We start from the raw sequence: 12,982 nt of genomic DNA on the forward strand, positions 1-12,982 counted from the left end.
GACTAATGATCGCTTTTGTGCTTTTCTTTCCATGTGAATGCAAGTCTATCAAAGTATATGCGTCCTTTCTATACATAATAGTGTATATACTTGCCGTTACTCATGCCAAGCACCCGTCTTTCAGTCGGCTAACCGACCCTAAACCGAACCTGTAAAGAAAATCATCGTAAACATCATGTAAACCTTGGGAGGATCACGCCCGCCCAACAGCCCCCAGCTTCGTTTTCCCATACGCCCCGCCCTTATGCTTCCGCAGCTCCAACGCCCGCCGGTAAGGGGGCGCCATGGGCGGTTGGACCGGATCCAAACTCACATGGTCCGGCGGCAGCGTGTACGACGCATCCGAGTCCCACGAAGACAGATCCCCGCAGGCGATGAACCGCGGGATCCAGCGGTTCTCGACCGCGAACTTCTCGGGAACGAGCTTCTGAGCGAGCGGCTCGGCAGTCGACGAGGCGTGTGAGTCGGCGTGGAGCATGCGGACCTCCGTTTTCCCGTCGGCGCCCGTCGACGAAACGGCCAGTGCGGCCGGAGGCGCCGCATCCATCGCATCCTCGTCCGTCATCTCCACCGCGAGGTTCCCGTCCGCGGACAGTGAGCTCGGCATGGCGGCTCCCCCGAACAGCGGGCTCTTCAGCGCTTCCATGCCCCGCAGGCCGTCGTGGATCGCCGGCGGGATGAACCCCTCGCACACGACGAAGGCCTCCAGACTGCTGGCGCGGCTGCTGCGCGGCTTGGCGACGCTGACTTTCTCGAATACCGTGCGCAGCTGCGCGTAGAGGAGGTCCACGTCGCGGCCGCGGAAGATCTTGGCGACAAACTTGCCGCCGGGGCGGAGGACACCCAACGTGAGGTTTAGTGCCGCGTACAGGAGTTGCGACTGGATGTAGATGTCGAGATCGTGGAGACCCGTGACGTCGGGGGCGCCGTCCGAGATGACGAGGTCGACGGGGTTGGGTTGGCGCTGGGTCGAGGAAAGAGAAGCCGAGTCGTAGGCCTCCGGGTCTAGCGCGTGGAGGAGAAGCGGGATGGTGGAGGGGTGGGTGATGTCCGCCTTAAGCGTCGTGATGCCTTCGAGTGGCGCCATGGGCTGCAGGTCGATGGAGACGATCTTGACGTTCTTGCGCGGCTTCAGCTCGGGCGTGTCTTCTCCATTGGTCTGGTTTTCTGTCGCTCCGGCGGCGGCCTCTGCTAGCGCTTGTTGCTCTCTGCGCTGTTTCTCTACCCACGCTCTCCGGCCGAAACTCTCTCCCTTGATCAGGACTCGACTGAGGACTTGGCTCCAGCTGCCGGGAGCGGCGCACAGGTCGACCACCCGTGTTACCTGGTCTGGGTCCTCATGCTCGAAGAGGTCGAACTGTTCGTCGATCTGGATCAATTTGAACGCGGAGCGGGCCCGCCAATTCTGCTCCTTGGCGAGCCGATAATAGGCGTCGCGCTTATCTTTAGATGACTTTCCCATCGTCGCAAGCTGTGACTGGACCGGTAGGGTTTGAAATTGGAGAAATTCTAGATTGAGTGAACGATGGCGGGCGATAAGATTAGAGGCGGGCGGTCGGGTAGGACTGCAAAATTGTCGGCAATATAACGCGCTAGCCTATTTCGGACTAGTCGATATATATACTTCGTAACTTGAATAGCTTCAAATCTTAGTATAGTCGACAACTATCTCACTTTTGCGCATCCACGGGTTGGACTCGCTTGTACCGCTAAAACCTTTTCTTTTTCTAAATTATGCTATGCTAGTATACCAGCAAACGCATCCGGTTTTCCTCATTTGCTTTTCCGAAAACAACATTATAGAACGCTTGGTCCAATTCATAACTGACTAGCTTATGCTGCCTCCTCCAAGGTACAGGTTTGACATTTTCATATTATTTGAGCATTGATATACAATCCATGATCAACTGCCAACACGTAGGCAAAAGACGGCGGCATATCATGCCGGATCCGACATGGGCAACTCCATGATTCGGCAGGAGTTAAAGCAATAGCCAAGATAAAGTTCCAATCTCACAATGTATCTGCTAGGTGGCACATATCAGACGCAATTATGCAAACATGGCTCTAAACTTCACGTTAAACTCGCTCTGCAGCATCCGAAACGCCACCAGGACCTCCCTCAACCCTCCCTCTTGGGGTCTGAAATCCTCTCCGGTATTATCCTCTTCTATCGAGCTGATGGGATCTTTGGAATATTCTTCTTTTTCCGTTGAACTGTCATCGACCTCGTCTTCCCAGCTATCGGCCACTTTCGCTTTGTTCTTCTTAGGTTTGACCGACGAGACAGAGAAGGAAGCTGATGTCTTGTCACAACCAGAGACTCGTGATCGATCACCTTGCTTCGGCATCTCGGGATTAGGCCCATCTTTCATGAGTTCATCTTCCAGCTCATTTTCATATGCTTCACCGCTGCCGGTGGCACTTTGAAAGTCGTCGGTGTCGGGCGACTGTTTGAAGAAATTTTCCAAGGCCGTAGCGATCGTGGCGAGAACAAGCGAGAAATCATTCAACACAAACCAAATATCGCCTTTGCGAATCATGTTGGCCGTCTCCAAGGCATGAACATCACCGTGGCGGAAGAAATCGTACAGGTAGGCGTTCAACGGACCCATTCCATCGTCGGTTATCCCTACGTGAGGAACGACATTTTGCTCGAGCCATACTCCACTGCGTACTTTCTTGCAAAGATCTGGAATGCTGTTCCAATAATCGCGATGTCCCGAGAGAGCAACGAATGCGGAGTTGACTTTTGTAGGGGGTAGCAATGCAAGAGAAGGACTCAATTCTTCGGCAGACTTGTCTCCTCCAACCTTGACATGCGACAGCGGTAGAATGCAATCTGGCTCGGTGATATGTTGGTCGACAAATGTAGTAACGTATGCCGAATAGATGTCCAGTGTCTTTTTATTGTGGGCCTGTAAGATCTCTGCCGCGTCCGTAGGCAATGCAGGGAGAAACACTATCGAAGGCGAGTCCACCATCACCGCCCGTTGGGCTTCGAGAATGGATGGTCGAATATGGCGCCGTCCGAACAAATTCGCCATGACCAGCATCAAAATGCGAAGAACTCTTTCTGGATTTTTGTGGACATCTTTGCAGAGACGGTGGAAATATCCTCCACTAAGCAAAGCATGGAATGCAAAACTCGAATTTTCCGTATAATAGAGGTGGCATATAGTTCCAGCAAAATTCAAGGGAGCCCCCGCCTCATCTAAGAGATGGTTACGACGAAGGTATTCAATCGAAAAGCGTAAGTGGTGCAACACGGTATGCTTCGATTCAGGCCCCCCGAGATAGATGCGGGGGCACGAAAGAATTGAATTGATTGCCTTGACAGCGAACGGGGCTTGCTTCGATTGATGAAGGAGAATGAACAGCCGCAAGACTAAGCTGGTCGTGATCGGAAAATGACCATTGAGATCCGGCAGTTTCGAGCTCAGCAGACGACATACTTTGGCGTGGGAAACGTTTTGAAAGACGACATTTCCAAGGACATCAAAGCCTCGGCGCCCAGCTCGGCCGGCCGCCTGGCGAAACCCGAGAGCTGTCAAGAACACGGAATCGCCGGCGAAAACAACAGTTTTGCAGGGCATGTTAATTCCCAAGGCCAGCGTCCCTGTTGCGATCACAACTCGCAGGTAACCTTTCCTGAAAAGCATCTCGCAGACTTGTCGATACTTACGGTTCATACCGGCGTGGTGGACGCCTACCCCCCGTCTTAGGGCATCAATAAGCCACGACGGGACGAGGCGGCCTTTCAATTCTTCTGCGAGAACCTCAAACTCAGAATATAAAAGCTTTCTCTCGTCAGCTAGGGAAAAGCGAGCCAGTGGCGCCTCGGGGTCGAAAGATGCAAATGGGCTTGACTCGGTGGAAGCTTCCTCTCTTGCCTGCTCGTCTTTTGACATGTTTTCGTCATTATCTGAACTTCTTTTTTTGGTCTTCGTCGGTGATTTGGCCTTGGCTAGTTTCTGCTGGCTTTCCTTCCACGCCTCCCATTTGGTGACTTTTTCTGCCCACGCCGTGCTGGTGGACTTCCAGTTATCTTCGGCCTGCTGCAATTCACCGATTATTGTTTCACAGATTTGCTCGCATTTCCTTCGATCATAGTTGAATATCAATGCCGGAAGCGCGCCTTGGTCGTGGAGTGCACAGATCAAAGGAAGCGTAGTGCTCAGGATGCTACCTTGCTTCACTTCGCGGGAAAGCCCAGGTTTTTGGGTATTATCATTGGAAGCCCTTGCTAGTGGCACTTGGGACGACAATTCATTCAAGACTGCATCGAATGGTGATCCGCTTTTGGCCATCCATTGCTTCAACACAGCCTTCAGCTTAGTCTCCCACTTGATGATATCAGCTTTCGAGACGACATTTGGCAAAGACTCCGCGGGGTCTAGAGACAGATCGAGCGGGAATTCGACAGTTTGATACTTGTTCATGGCCTTCCAGAGCGATAAACCATCCCGTGGCTCCAAAGTCAAGTCATCTGGGATACCCCTAGACTTGTCAATCAGGCTTGCGACAGGGTGTAGAAAAGCCATATGTGTGCTGGCATCTAGCCCGAGCGCGTTCAATCCATTCGATTTAGAAAAGCCATTGAAAGAAAAACTGTGCGGTGGGTGAAATTCGAACTTTCTCAAATCCGACCAACGCGCCTTGTGCTCGACTAGTTCTAGCTCATGGCCGTTAGATTCCTGTGTAAGACTAAGCCAGTTGTTGAATTCTTTGGGGTTTCCCACCGTCGCTGAAAGTGCGATGATAGGACACGGGGCGAGAAGAAGTAGCTGTTCCCAAACAACTCCATCATCTGCTTGCCCTATGCAATGGACCTCGTCAAAGATAATCCGTTTGATCCGGGAAGACCATGAGTCTGCATGAGCTGGTGCCAGCAGCATGATCTGGAGAATATGGGGTACTGTGATCAGCACCTGACATCCCACGGGATTATTGATACGGTAGTCACGCGTATGGATTGCCCACACAGACTTCCCGGGAGTTTTATAGCTCTTGGAGAATCTGGCCATTATCTCTGCAGCAATCTGATTCACGAGGGCTTTGGTCGGGGCAACGTAGACCAGGATCCCGTCTTCGCTGTCTTCAAGGACTTGTTTCATTGCGTAAAACGAGATAAATGTCTTGCCGGCGCTGGTAGGAGCCACCACAAAGAGGCTCTTCCGGGCATCAATCAAATCCAGAATCTTGCGCTGCCACTCATCCGGTTCAAAGTCGGGAACACGTGGGTCTACTCGTGAGCCCATGCTGCGGTCGAAATAAGGCCCTGCATGCATGAGCTGGAACTCAACCGGCGATAGCTCAATAGCAAGGTTGCCACCCATGTCAGACAGTGAAGGAAACCGGAAAGAAAGTTTTTCGTTGCCTTGAGATGCGATATCAATGACGGGAAGCTTCAAGGATTCGATGGTCTTTCTGATGGATTTGGCGATCTCCTCGGTGACTCCTTTCTTCAGCTTTGCAATTCGCAAAATTGCGTTCCATATCAAGGCGACTATGTGAGTGGAGTCATTTCTCCTATGGGAACTACAACGCCGCGCCCATATTTCGAGCAATGTGGCCACGGTGTATGTCAACACCTCTGCTTCCAGAACCTGTCTTTTTGAGCTGTCTAGCCCATTCAGGAACTTCCTAGCTTCCAGGTAACGCTCCATGAGACTTTCCTTCTGTTGGAATTCCGAGCTCTTATATTTCCACTGCGCCATGTGCTTGTGGACCGATTTGCGAGCTGCCTCCGCCTTCTGAGCGGCGGCTATTTGCTCTCTAGTAGAAGGCCCTGGTTTAGAACGACCGTGCCGTTTATGATTTTGTTCGTGTGTGCGCTCATTCCCCGCTGCCTTAGCAGTAGATGTCGGTTTCGAATGGTTTAGTTTATGCTGTTGTTTGCTGGGTACACCTGCAATTACCTGAGGTTCAAGGTGCCCCCCGGTGAGGCTCTTGGCATAATCTCTCATCTCGATCATGAAGCGTTGGTTCCGGCGAATAGCTCTCGTACGTTGCCAATCCGTCATATCCTTCATCCCATTTGTGTTCAGCAGTCTTTTGTGGTTGTGCCAGTGGCTGATTTCTCGGAAGACTTGAGACACCGCACCGGGGTCTTTTTCCTCATTGTGATTGTCGGCTGCGAGGGAAATATCCTTCAGATGGGGGTCCAACACCGGATTGCTGAAAGGGAGAACAGAAACGAGTACAGGTTGGTGACCGGTGTTGGGTACCACAGATTGTCGGGTTTCATTGGCCTGTCGAGGCTTTCCGTCTTGGATCAAATTAATTCCGCACTGGTCTCCCAGAAGATTCATGATCATGTCAAACTTTGCAGATGCAGACGGACTCAAAATGTCCTCAACATTCATGTGCTCCAGCGTCGACAGGACCTCAAAGAATAGTCGTCCGTCAATCATGTCTGCGGTATCACAACATGGTGTCTTTTTCTTAAGCAAGTCTTGCCACATCGGCGATGAGATGATTCCCAGAGCTATTTGGGTATAGTGTTTCAAAAAATTTTGGCCTATCTGTGTGATGGTAGGATCGCATGACCGGTCACACAACCTACAGTCCTGTAGGATAAGCACATGCACCAACATAGCCCGTGCTGCGAGGATGTAATCTTGGGGGCGTCTGGTTTCTAGTATTGCAGCCAGCGACAAAACCATCATCCATTCACGCTGCGTCAGGCTGATAGACAATTTGCTGTAAATGATTTCGGATAATTCCGCCAACTTGGTGAGGTCCAAGCGCTGGTTGAAGCCAGTCGTGACTGATCGACATCTCCTACTGTCAAGCGTGGTGACCGTGTCAGAAGCGGAAGACTCCTCCAATTCGGACCCAGATGACGAATTGTCAGATGTAGAATTGGAGGAAATGGTTGTCAATTGAAAAAGCTGTCGTGCATGCGTCGCAGAGCCCTCGACAACCACGGTAATGACCTATAGTGGTAAGCTATGAGCTATACATACAAGAAAGAATACTGACCTTTGTGTCATGACACTCTAAGTTGTTCAGCAAGGCGACATTATATCCATGACAGATAGACCAATGAATCATAGATCGCAGAAGCAAAGCTGTTGGCCAAACGGTGGAATACCTGGTTGATGGATAGGAGAGCGAAACGCCATCTAAATCTTCATCCAGTGTCAGATGAAGGCTCTTGGCTGCTTTTGTACTTGCACCATCATGGCACATTATGAAGTACGCCCCTACCGAGGCGAGGTAATCCTCAAATTGCTGGCAGTTGTAGGTTTTGAACCGCTTGATGCAAATCGACGGAGCTGTAGAAGGTAAGGTCTGCTCCAGGTGTTGGAGTATAGCTTCGCGTGCAAGCAAGTATTTCGGCCACTGTGTCTCATCGACATCCCGGGGGATACACGCCTGGGAATGTGTAGAGAGAAAGACGATGTGGAAGTTGCACTTCCTCTGGTACAGCTGGGAGAGAAACCGTTCGACAAGGTAGGTGGCATGGAGCAGCTGGAACCCGGGTGAAAAATCCAGCTGTTTCTCAGAAAAACAATGCAATAATATTGAATCGCCTTCGATCAGAAACAGCTCGTTTCCCGCGTAGTCCCCGACCAGGTCCAGGGTCCGCGATGGGAGTTCGTTGTACCTTATTCGTGCATGTAATCAGCATCAGGATACTAAGCCAGCTTTATGGACCCAGGACTCACCACCCCACGAGATTCTGGGAGTCAGTCATGATTTTGATTACTAGACTTTGATGAGACAGTATCCAGAGGTCTGCAAGGCAGGTGCACAGACCGATGCTGAGGTATCAGGAAAAGTACTCTGGTACAATGAAGCAGTTACAAAGACAATGTAAGCCAAACACCCGTCAACTGAGACTAGATTTGATGGATTGAATGCAGTGGAGGTGGAAGATGAGGTTAGACAATTTGGGGAGGGAAAGCGAAAGATAAAATAGGCGTTTACACTTGTAGCCTCAGGCCGTGAAACACGCTGTGCGTACAAGACAAACAGTCACTCAACCTGAGCGGCACAGCTACCTGTGCCATCACTGCGAAATAACGCCAGTCTTGGGCAGCAACCAGGTTATACCATGCCCTCTTAGATTCAGCCTTGGGTATCAACTGATTCTTGGTATCAGATACCCGGATATACTTCCTATTTCCCCTCGCAATAACGAGACGCGGGATATTTGATGGGATCGCCATGTCATATATACGTAGGTCATGAAGTATAAGCTCATGTCCGCATGTTACTCAGACACCCCATCATTTCTCGTGTTCCACTGTCGTGACCATATAAACTTCTAGCCACTGACATAGAACCACATCGAGGAAGAGTATTTAATTTATTTGCTATTACCAGGGAGCTGGCGCTGTGGTGGCCTAGCTCCCACGAATCATAAGTGAACTGCGGAGCTTCACGCCAGATTTTAGCGAATGAGACATGAGATTGATAGCCACACACCCCAGACGCCACAGCAGAGATACCTAATGAGCTGCGGAGTGATGGAGGGCCAGTGCAAGGCTAACTCGTGTGCAACGAACTTGACATACATCAGAAGTGAAGTGATATGGGGTTCAGGTCGCGCTAGACCCGTTGTGGACAGTGTCACCTGACATCAGGGCTCCCGTCTCCTCTGACGGAATAGGCAGGCGGTCGAAAGAGCGGTAATTGACGACAGAGTTTCTGCAGGGCGGAGAACTTTTTTCTTTTTTTTCTGCCGCTGTCTGTTTCAACCGCGCGCATTGCATTTGGGAAATTCCTCGACCTCAACACCTCTCGCGCCCTAATACCATTCAGTCATGGGTCAGAAACGACGTAGAGACCCCAAGGGGTCGGCGCTTCAGTCGAAAAAGAAAACGAAGGGCTCTTCTACGCATGTCTCGAATGGAAATGAGAGCGGGGATGAGATCGTGGGAATGAACGATCTCAACTGGTCGTCCGTGGATCTCCCTGATCGCATGGAGGATACGGAAGGCTTCTTTGGTTTGGAGGAAATCGAAGGGGTCGATATCGTGCGACCGGATGGTATCGGAGAGATCAAGTTCAAGGTATGGGATCCAATACCGGCGGTGAGTGCACGGTGCTAACGAAAAGCCAGGCCAAACCAGGGAAACCTAAGAACTCCATCTTGAAACAAAAATCAGCCGAGGAGAGTGGCTCCGACGACGAATGGAGCGGCTTTGGTGATGATGATGATGATGCTGTCGACGGGGACGCGACGGAGGATGTGCCAGTGACCGAAGATGACAAGGGCCAGGACGACACCAAGCGGAAACCGAAAGCAAAGGACGCCAAGCCTGAGGAAAGCCAGGAAACCGGAAAGAAAGAGAAGAAAGAGAAGAAGAATCCAAAGAGAGAAGCGAAAGCGAAACTTGCGAATAATGCCGATAAAAGCATCAAACCGGGGCTATCCTTCGCAGCGCTACAAGACGAGGAAGAAGACGACGGTGTGGACGTCTCCGAGTGGGAGTCGCTCGGTCTCGCCCCGGAGATCCTCACCAGTCTCTCAAAGATGAAGTTCAGCACCCCAACCACTGTTCAAAAGTCCTGCATTCCACAGATCTTGAAGGGCCACGACGTCGTGGGAAAAGCCTCGACGGGTTCCGGAAAAACCCTGGCCTTTGGCATTCCGCTCTTACAGCACTACCTAGAGCGGAGACGGGATCGAGAGGGAAAGAAGTCGGACAAGACGGAACGGCCACCTCTGGCTCTGATTCTTTCCCCAACGAGAGAATTGGCCCACCAGCTGGCAAAGCACATTGGAGAGCTGAACAACAATGCCCCGGGAGCCAATGCTCGAATCGCGCTCCTGACCGGTGGTCTGTCCGTGCAGAAACAGCAACGTCTGCTGGTTGGAGCTGATATCGTCATCGGAACTCCCGGTCGACTGTGGGAGGTCCTCCGTACGGGAACCGGGTTGATCCGTAAGATGCAGCAGATCAAATATGTCGTGGTTGATGAGGCGGATCGGCTGCTGAGCCAGGGCCACTTCAAGGAAGCTACGGAGATTCTCGATGCGCTCGACCGTGTGGAGGTGGACGAGACCCCGGAAGGTGAGGAGGCGGCGTCCGAGGAAGAAAACCCTCGCGACGAGCGGCAGACATTGGTGTTCTCGGCGACATTCCACCGCGACTTGCAGCAGAAGCTAGCCGGCAAGGGCCAGTGGTCGGGAGGCGATGTCATGAGCACCCAGGAGTCCATGGAGTATCTATTGAAGAAGCTCAACTTCCGCGAAGAGAAGCCCAAGTTCATCGACGCGAACCCTGCTTCGCAGATGGCCGAGGGTCTCAAGGAAGGCATCGTCGAGTGCCCTGCAATGGAAAAGGTAAGGAAACATACAGCCATCACCATCCACCATGAACTCATTACTGACCATTCTACCAGGACCTCTACCTCTACACCCTAATGCTCTACCATCCCAAACACCGCACCCTAGTGTTCACCAACTCCATCTCCGCCGTGCGCCGACTCACCCAACTCCTGCAAGCGCTCAAGCTTCCCGCCCTCGCGCTGCACTCCTCCATGGCTCAAAAGGCCCGTCTCCGCTCCGTGGAGAAGTTCTCCTCGCCGACAGCCGACCCAGGTTCCATCCTCGTCGCCACGGACGTCGCCGCCCGCGGTCTCGATATCAAAGGAATCGAATTCGTCGTCCACTACCACGCGCCCCGCGCCGCTGACGCCTACGTCCATCGGTCCGGTCGTACCGCGCGTGCAGGCGCATCCGGAAAGAGCGTCATCATCTGCTCGCCGGAGGAGATGACGAGCGTTATCCGTCTGGCAGCCAAGGTGCATGCCCGCAGGGGCGACGCCAAGAGCATGCCCCTCGAGTCGCTGGAGCTAGACCGCCGAGTAGTGGGCCGCGTCAAGCAGCGGGTGGTCCTAGCGTCGAAGTTGACGGAGTCGAATATCGCCAAGGAAAAGATTACGGCAGAGGACAACTGGCTCCGCAAGGCGGCGGAGGATCTCGGAGTCGACTACGACAGTGACGACTTGGAGGACGCCCAGAGCCGGCCCCGTGGACGGGGAGGTGGTCGTGAGCAGCGGCAACGCGAGGCCGGCAGCGTCAGCAAGGCTGAGCTGGCCGGCATTCGCGCCGAGCTGAACCACCTGCTGTCGCAGCGTGTCAACGTCGGCGTCAGCGAGAAGTATCTGACTTCTGGGCGTGTGGATATCGAAGCCCTGCTGCGGGGCGAGGGCAATCAGAGCTTTTTGGGACAAGTGGATCCGTTGGGATTTTAGTGACACATATTCCAGCATATGCAAGAGATACCATTAAAATTAGTCGATGGGGTTTACATTCATATTATATTAACTGAACAAAATCTAAGATACCTTATCCCAGTCCCACCAATCCAGCTGTTCTAAAGTTATAATCAAAAATAAGACACGCCAAGGGAACGTCAAAGTACATAGGGCCGCCACCCGAAACCTGGTACCGAGGCAAGGATGACAGTGCCACGGGACTCGGGAAAGTCGGAAATCGGGAACCCGAGTCGCCCCACTCGGGATGCCGATCCACTGCCTGGTGTGGTCGAATTTTCCTAGATCTAGACAATTTATCCAATCTAGTTCACTCAGGAGGAGTCTGGTCAGCTCCACTGTGGCTTATCTCTAATTTTTTTTTCTTTTCCTTTCGTTTCTGTTTCCGGTTTTTTTTTATGTCTTTAGATTAAGCTCGTTTGTGCTTTGGCGGGACTCAAAAGGTTGCTTTCTTGCAGTGTGGTTGATTCCTTGTACATATCTCCGGCTGATATACAACAAGGTAGGATAGACATATCTACGTCCTACTATAGACCATACAACTCACAACACCACAGACCTCTCAACACCACACTATAATATCTCAAGAAAGGGAAAACAGAAAGAAACGACAAGCACAATGTCTCTACCCGGAACCCTCACGCGCACCCTGCGCTCCCGACCAACCCTCCCATCCACCACCACACACCTCTCTCCAATCCAAGGACTCCTCCAAAAACGAACAGTCAAGATCTCCGCCTCAGCAGTCGCCCAGGATCCCACGCCCTCCGCCTCGCACGCTTCCACCCCCTCATTCCAATCTCCCCGCCACCCCCTCAATCAACACCACCACCACCACCCAAACCACCGAAGAATCCCACATCGAATCCCTCATCTCAACCCACCCCATCACCCAATCCCTCCGCCAAAACCCCCTCTTCACCGAATCCCGCCCCCACCGCACCATCCCGCTCCCGCTCCGCCAGAACCACCTCGTCGCAGGGACACTCTCGGGCCCCACGCGCCTCACAGTGCCCCCCTACGTCTGGGCCACTTCCCCCTCCTCCTCCTCCACCACCACCCAAGAAGGCCAAGGCCACACCCAATCAACAACCCACACCATCTTCCACATCGGCAACAACCTCGGCGGCCACCCGGGCTACGTGCACGGCGGCCTGCTAACAGTCATGTTCGACGAGGCCTTCGCGCGCTGCGTCTCTGCGTCGTTGACGAGCGGGCTTGGCATGACTGCTAATCTGAATGTTGATTTCAGGAAGCCGGGCATTCCGGGCCGGTTGTTTTTGCTGAAGGCGGAGACGGTGAAGGTTGAGGGGCGGAAGGCTTGGGTGCGCGGGGATTTGACGATGTTGAAGAGGGAGGGGGCGGATGCTGGGGCTGGGGAGGAGGATGTTGTTGTTGCTGAGGGGAGGGCGTTGTTTGTGGAGCCGAAGTTTGCGGATGTAGGTTCCTTCTTCCTTCTTCTTCTTCTTCCCGTCTTTTGGTGGTCTTGTGCTAACTGGTTTATAGTCGATTGTTCCGTTGTACCGCAACTGATTGACGCAACTGATTAATGAGGTAGTATCTGGAGGGGCTCAAAAATAGACATAGAATATACACTACACATAGACTAATAAGCATCATGTACTTTCGTTTCTATCTACCAGAAATCAGATCCGCGTACTCCCGCCTAACCTTGAAATAATGAACATCACAAAGATAGTAATGATGAAATCCTGAGTGCACAATATCCACCAGCAAAACAATT

General features: G+C 52.4%; 4 protein-coding genes across 4 annotated transcripts; 2 read left to right on the forward strand and 2 right to left on the reverse strand.

The window, feature by feature from the left end:
- Positions 1 to 47: 47 nt before the first annotated feature.
- P168DRAFT_255150 (tRNA methyltransferase TRM7) lies at positions 48 to 1,462 on the reverse strand (the record flags this gene model as incomplete). Its single annotated transcript, XM_024834444.1, has 1 exon — positions 48 to 1,462. One exon carries the CDS (start codon positions 1,460 to 1,462, stop codon positions 194 to 196), a length of 1,269 nt encoding a protein of 422 aa, XP_024691643.1. The 3' UTR covers positions 48 to 193.
- A 392-nt stretch (positions 1,463 to 1,854) lies between these two features.
- P168DRAFT_291206 (putative DEAD/DEAH box helicase) lies at positions 1,855 to 6,423 on the reverse strand. The gene has a single exon (XM_024837367.1). It carries the CDS (start codon positions 6,414 to 6,416, stop codon positions 2,052 to 2,054), a length of 4,365 nt encoding a protein of 1,454 aa, XP_024691644.1. The 5' UTR covers positions 6,417 to 6,423; the 3' UTR covers positions 1,855 to 2,051.
- Positions 6,424 to 8,733: 2,310 nt separating this feature from the next.
- mak5 (ATP-dependent RNA helicase MAK5) lies at positions 8,734 to 11,291 on the forward strand. The gene is made up of 3 exons (XM_024839517.1): positions 8,734 to 9,026; positions 9,077 to 10,303; positions 10,363 to 11,291. The coding sequence occupies exons 1-3, from the start codon at positions 8,778 to 8,780 to the stop codon at positions 11,215 to 11,217; spliced, it is 2,331 nt and encodes a 776-aa protein (XP_024691645.1). The 5' UTR covers positions 8,734 to 8,777; the 3' UTR covers positions 11,218 to 11,291.
- Positions 11,292 to 11,485: 194 nt separating this feature from the next.
- P168DRAFT_282828 (PaaI family thioesterase) lies at positions 11,486 to 12,771 on the forward strand (the record flags this gene model as incomplete). Its single annotated transcript, XM_024836004.1, has 3 exons — positions 11,486 to 11,503; positions 11,772 to 12,677; positions 12,745 to 12,771. 3 exons carry the CDS (start codon positions 11,486 to 11,488, stop codon positions 12,769 to 12,771), a joined length of 951 nt encoding a protein of 316 aa, XP_024691646.1.
- Between the last annotated feature and the right edge of the window lie 211 nt (positions 12,772 to 12,982).

The sequence above is a fragment of the Aspergillus campestris genome (assembly GCF_002847485.1).
Source record: "Aspergillus campestris IBT 28561 chromosome Unknown P168scaffold_8, whole genome shotgun sequence".
Lineage (NCBI taxonomy): Eukaryota > Fungi > Ascomycota > Eurotiomycetes > Eurotiales > Aspergillaceae > Aspergillus > Aspergillus campestris.

Coding starts and splice junctions, on each gene's coding strand:
- P168DRAFT_291206 (XM_024837367.1), bottom strand. CDS start 6,416: ATGATTGACGGACGACTATTCTTTGAGGTCCTGTCGACGCTGGAGCAC.
- mak5 (XM_024839517.1), top strand. CDS start 8,778: ATGGGTCAGAAACGACGTAGAGACCCCAAGGGGTCGGCGCTTCAGTCG. Junction 9,027..9,076: donor TCGGAGAGATCAAGTTCAAG/GTATGGGATCCA, acceptor ACGAAAAGCCAG/GCCAAACCAGGGAAACCTAA. Junction 10,304..10,362: donor AGTGCCCTGCAATGGAAAAG/GTAAGGAAACAT, acceptor CCATTCTACCAG/GACCTCTACCTCTACACCCT.